General features: G+C 36.5%; 1 protein-coding gene across 1 annotated transcript; it reads left to right on the top strand.

Annotated features, from left to right (window-relative positions):
- Window positions 1-387: 387 nt before the first annotated feature.
- LOC138194397 (uncharacterized) lies at window positions 388-6272 on the top strand. The gene is made up of 10 exons (XM_069143098.1): window positions 388-421; window positions 598-624; window positions 1270-1554; window positions 2849-2950; window positions 4013-4031; window positions 4328-4347; window positions 4451-4485; window positions 4602-4650; window positions 5331-5377; window positions 5461-6272. The coding sequence occupies exons 1-10, from the start codon at window positions 388-390 to the stop codon at window positions 5566-5568; spliced, it is 726 nt and encodes a 241-aa protein (XP_068999199.1). The 3' UTR covers window positions 5569-6272.

Genomic DNA, 6272 nt, shown 5'->3' on the forward strand with positions numbered 1-6272 from the left:
ACACCCCAGAGGATATCTGTCAGCTCTTACAGATGTTAGCATGCAAATAATCATTGTAACCCAGGGCATGGGGTGCATGGGGTGCATACTGCAATGTATCACCCCTCCTTTCTTTCTTTTTCTTTTTGCAAATAAGCTACTCTGTGAAAAACAACAAGAGAGCAACAGAAATGATGAACAACTTATTTTAAACTCGTTAACGTGCACTGTGGCACGTGTGGTAAAAGTTAAAGCAAGTCTATGTAAAGCGTTTGTTTCTGTGGTCAGTTTGTGTGACTCACTTCTGATCTTGAGGTTTTCATGAGAACACAATGACACTAAATGAAGGTGTAGGTCAAAGTCCGATAGACTACTGTGTTCTGTACATTCACATTATTCAGCTTCATCATGGCTAGACACCTGCTGCTCATCATTCTCTTCTGTGAGTTAAACCTCTTATCAGGTTCTTTCATTGTTGTTGTCGTCTATTACTTAATGTAGGCTATTTAGTTAATATTTTATTATATAGTTCATATAATCATTATTATTATTACACTTTTTGATCAGGCTGGTAGGACCAGTTTGAGTTTCAATTCTAACTTACTAACTGTCCAACAGATTCCTTTCAGGAGATCAACCTACAAGGTCAGTCTCAGTTTATTCTTGTTATCACTGTATGGTCAGTAGCTATAATTTGACTATTTTTGTAACTAATTATAAATATATCATCAGAAAATGCTTTAAATGCATGCAAATATAGTTATTTCACCAAATACTGACTTACATTTTCAGACTTTCTTCCACCTCAACTGAGAGTGAATCCACCAATGATCACAGAGACAGATTCAGTCGCATTAAACTGTCAGATTCCATCTTCTGTGTCTGTGACTGGCTGCTACTTTCGCATTTTAAGAGAAAAACCTGCCAAACTCTTCTCTTGTCTAAAGACACTGACAGGAAATGAACTGCTGTCGTTGATGCGTCAAAGCTCACCTGCTAGTGTTGAAGTGACATGTTTTTACCTTTTATCGCATCGATCTTTAGAGAGTAATATTTCCTCCATCACCATAAACTGTGAGTAAATATTACTGCTATGAAGTAATGTAAGGATATCTAACTACAATATCAGTACAAACAACAAAGCTGCTCTTAACATGAGGGTGAGGTGTGAAGAAAATGTTCAGTGTGCATCAGACTTATTCATTTTAAAAAGAAATAGCATCACAGCATTTTTTACTTTGAAGAATATATCGTCCATTTATGTATTCCAACATATGTTTTCATTTTCAGCCCCTCCTCCTGAACTGAGCGTGAATCCACCAGTGATCACAGAGACAGACTCGGTCACACTGACCTGTCAGACTCCTTCATCGGTTTCTGTTGCCAAATGTTTTTTGTACTTCTTCAGTACAAAAACTGTCAAAGAAGTCTCTTGTCTGCACACAATGACAGGAACTGAGCTTCTGTCGATGACACATCAGAGTTCACCTGCTGAGGTTGAAGTAGCATGTTATCACACTTCAAAGAACAAAGGGCAATTACCACTGAGTAAAGTAATCCACATCAGCATCCAAAGTAAGTAACTACACTGCAATGCTCTTTATTCTTAGGTGCTGACCTCCCCTCCCCCCACCCCCCCCAAAAAAAAGGAAAGGAAAGAAAAACTGTTTTAACAAACTGTTCCCATTAAAACCTCATCTATACCAAGAGGTGACGTACGTTTGACAGTTTGATAATTTGTTGAACTAGCTTTATGTCCAGGTCCTTGCTGTTCTGAGTATTGATAGATTTAACTGCACTTTGTATTGCACATTACACATTGACCTCAGATGACACAGAAAATGTTAATGCTGAATGACAAAGCTGAATTTTAGATGTAAAATGTGGTGACTATGGTATTGTTGGATGGGACTAATTACTGCTGAACCTCATCTGAATTCAGTTCTTTGTGAAATAGCTGTGTTAGAGAGCGCACAAATAACTGATGTATCCTAAATATTTACTTATTTCTGGTCATATACAACGTACAACTGACAGACTCAAATCGTTGTCTTTAAACGTCAAAATTTTTGAACTAGAGTCCACCATGACCCAGACAACACCAACTCCATCTGATACCACAGGTAGAACATTCACTGAAACTAAAATCTATGACATTATTATTTATCAATCACTGTGTTTGTTACTTTTGAAACATTATTCTTTAAAACCACCTGGTCTTGATGTCAGGACACCACAGTTAGTTACCACTGTCAGTTCACTCACTACTTCCTATATATCGGTGAAATCAGCATCAGGTGACACAATTACTTACTTTCCTGATGAGTCACACTGATATATCAAAACATTTTAAAACAAGTGTCTGGCTTATTTTGTGAGGTAGTTCGACCTCTGCTTTGCTTCCTGTGACCACGCTGAAGCCAACTTCACGTTAGTAAAATGTCTTTATACACACACCACATATTGTAAATAGTTGGCTACTAAACTAAATTTATCATTTAGTGCCCAGTTTTGCTATCTGTAGGCCATTTGACATCCTCGGCAAAATGTTCACCTCAGCCAGTACCCTGGTTATCTCAGAAATGGAGGATTACATCGTAGATGTCCCTGTGACAGCACTCGTCGTGTTGTATTTGTATGTTAATACAATCAATTAACCCACTTTGGAAAATTAAAATATCTAACATGTCCTTAACTATTACAATAATCTATTACATTTATTACAACCTCCTTTACAAAGTAAATTAGGTTGTAGTAAATGTAGCTTGTAGATGGTGGAGATAATGTATGTGTAACAAATTCTCTTTTGTTTTGACTCTGTGGGAAGTGAAACTGACACTCATTTGTGGTGTTGGTTTTTCCAAAACAGAACTGTCGAAGTGGAAGTTGCTTGTTGCCATGCCTGCTTGTGGAGCAACTGTGGGTATCATTGTACTGGGAGTTGTACTTGTCTGTGCCAAAAGAAGAAGTGGTAAGGACTGTAATGATGCACATGACCCATACAGTTTGAAAGGGATTTTTTTTTATGTGCATGTACACTAGTGGCGTTAAGAATTTAATTATAATCGTTCTCATCAAAACAAGATCGATATGCTCTCATGATTGAAATCAGTATTTCATAATTTTCATCCAACGCACCAAGCAGTGGTAGAGACGAACTAAATACATATACTCAAGTGTTGTACTAAAGTATATTTTCAGAATTTCACTTTAATCTTTCTATTTGATTCTCCTCAATAGTTTTACTTCACTACACTTCAGTGACGATAACAATTTTACACAATTGATGATATAACAGGCTTTTAAAATCCAACACAACAAATGAAACAAATCTGTTTGTCTTCTGATGTCTTACTACCAAGTAGTGATTTTTCCTTTCTAAACCTTTCATATGATATCATGTAGACAAATGTTAAAATGATCCAGTATCTCACGTCCAAAAACTGAAAACAGATTTTTGTATCAGAACTTAGTTTTTTCTTTTTTTCCTCTCCCTGTTATCATCTGACGAACCCTCAGATTTATCTGCTGTCCCTGTGTATAAAAATGTATGTAAAGTAGTTAAAACGCACTCCACCTTAAGCAGCTATACCAGTAACATGCTGCGGGAGGAACTAAACCAGTACTTTTACATTATTAGTTTAACTACATTTTGCTGCTATACTTATATACTCCTACTTCAGTAGGATTTTTATTGCAGGACTACAGCTACTATTGGAGCATTTTTGCATTGCTGTATCAACCGTCAACACATATAGTTTCAAACACAATCTTTTAACATACTTTTTTATAATTATGATAGTTATAATATAATGTATAATCAAATGATGGAAATTATTTCGACAATAGCATCGAGAATATTTTATTGGTTTGTAAATGCAAACACATCAAAAACATCCTCTGAGCACAGTTTATAGAAGTTATAGCCGCTTAAGTTGACAACATGACAACCCTTAAAGGATCATTCAGGCTTGCTGAGCTCAGTGGTTACTGGTTGGCTTTTAAATACTTTTTATTTTTTGCATTTTTTTAGGAAAACGTTTTCACAACAGGTAAGAAATTGTTTTGTTTTTTAATCCTTTTTAGCAAACGTTCTGTGACTCAGTGTGTTACTCTTTTTGATACAGCCTTTTTACTTGAGGGAGCTGTTCAGTGATGTTTATTCTCCTGTTCAAGCCTGAGCAGAATTTCTGGTGCAGTGCATTGTTTGATTGTTGAGCTGATCCAGATTTTCAAGGGAGTAATCACGTAACTTTCTAAAAGGTTTTTAGGGAATGAAATGTATGTTCTGCAGTTTCAATAACAATGAAACACTGTATATTGATTTTATTTCTTCATTTCCATATAGATCACAGGCCAATGTTACGGGTAATGTACACATTAACATCAGAGTGTTATTCATACATACTGTATTCAGTACTGTTACACTCATTTTCTTGTACATTGAGCTGCGTTTTGACTTCTGTTGTAGGTGACTTTGTGTGCATGATTGATCGTGGACAATCGGTAATCTAAAATAATCAAGTATCTATACTTTGCAAAGCTCTCCAGAGTGAATTCATGTTTTAAAAGTCATTGATAAATTCCTCTCATTAACTCATTCTCTCCTCTTCTCGAACAAGTTGCCTGCCGGTAATGCTGAAATGTACACTGGTGGTGACTGTCCTGCTGGTGAGCTGTTGTTTTCTCTTCAATCTAACAGGAAGAATAAAGCTCTTGTCAAACAAGTTTCCAGATTTATGTAGGCCTATTTTGAAAATAATAGAGGACATCTGCTGTAGTATGACAAGTACCCTTAATTTAATTAGCTTTCATGTCATTTAGTAAGCAAAGCATTAAATGATGTTGTTGCGGTTCCTTAGCTTGGTATTACCTGGCCCAAATTCCCTGGATGAATATATGAGTCTGGCCACGCTCCATTGAGGATTATTTCTCGTCATAGCATCCTAATGAGCGTGGACCTCGGGTTTGTTTTGAAACTATTGAAGCAGCTGTTGACCAATCATCATGGACCACAAACTCTACTGGCACTGCCATTGTTGGAATTACTTCAACACTATCGCATTTAGCCACCCACACTGGTCTCTGATTGGTCAACCATCCAGGGTGGCTGGACAAACCTTCAAATGGGTTTCCAGACAAAAATCACAGTTAAGACTGACGCTGTCAGCTTTCCCACCTTAAAAATGACTCAAAAACAAAAACGACAATACAAAACATTATTTTAGTGTATCAACACTTGACTTAGTGTCAAAAAAGAGCTGTGATTTTTATTTTATATGAACAAACAATGTGATAACAAACTTGATGAAAACTCCTCATCTTAATGTCTGGATCTCTCTTACTTGCAGGGTTTAAGCAACTAAATAGACGGGGGCCTCAAAACGAGGATGTAAATGTAAGTGTCAGTATTAAATATGTTTGCTATATATAGTAGATGCTTCAGATTTTAAGAGCTTTTACTGCCTTTTTCTTCTCTAGCCTGACATATACCATGTGTACTCCACCATCCCTGAGGAGCCAGCTGCATCCGACCAGAAGGACTTTACGTACAGCATGATACAGACACAGTGTAACACAACATTTTAATACATCAGAAAAAGCACATGAGCATAAATAACTATTATGAATTCCAATCATATGTACAAGGCTGGAACTGAAACACTTTAATTATCAAGATATACTTTTATTATTTTTTAAGGAATGCCACATGGATTATATCTGTATTTAAATTTTACAATGGAAGGTTGAAAGCTGCAGACTGTTTTAGTACCAATTGAAGTTTGTCATAAGGAGATCACTACTTTTCCATACACCATCCACTCCTGGCAACACAAGCATGATCAATGTGTTTATGGTTTATGTTCAGTCAACTCAAACAAAGTTAATGTTGGATTGTGGATGTATTTAAAGTCAACTCTGACTTTCATCATGAAACTGGAGACTTTCCCTTTGGCGAATCTTGATTTAGTCATTTAGCAGCCTCACCAAACATTATATGGGATGCAGCACACAAACCCTGGTCTCTGGTGTCAAACTCCTGTGTTTTGTATGCACCTTCATTCACTTGGACACCCTCACTGGGACTTCTGTAAACATTTCACTTTCCCTAGGCTGGAACAAATGTCGTCAGAGTGTTATCCAGGTAACAACTGTGTTTTCTCCAAAATGTGTTTTCTAACATGAGTGGCTCGTAACAACCACAACTTCCTTCCTTTCATTTTTTAAATTTTACATATTGTACATACCTGTTACAGATAATCTTGAAATTAAAAACAGTCATGACTGCTGAA

This window comes from Embiotoca jacksoni, unplaced genomic scaffold (genome assembly GCF_022577435.1).
Source record: "Embiotoca jacksoni isolate LCO1_2020_lvr unplaced genomic scaffold, fEmbJac1.0.p SCAF_1, whole genome shotgun sequence".
Lineage (NCBI taxonomy): Eukaryota > Metazoa > Chordata > Actinopteri > Embiotocidae > Embiotoca > Embiotoca jacksoni.

Excerpts from the sequence above, each read along its gene's own strand:
- LOC138194397 (XM_069143098.1), top strand. The coding sequence starts at position 388 with ATGGCTAGACACCTGCTGCTCATCATTCTCTTCT. Across the intron at positions 625-1,269 it reads TCAGGAGATCAACCTACAAG|CCCCTCCTCCTGAACTGAGC; the intron begins GTCAGTCTCAGT and ends TTTCATTTTCAG. Across the intron at positions 1,555-2,848 it reads AATCCACATCAGCATCCAAA|AACTGTCGAAGTGGAAGTTG; the intron begins GTAAGTAACTAC and ends TTTCCAAAACAG.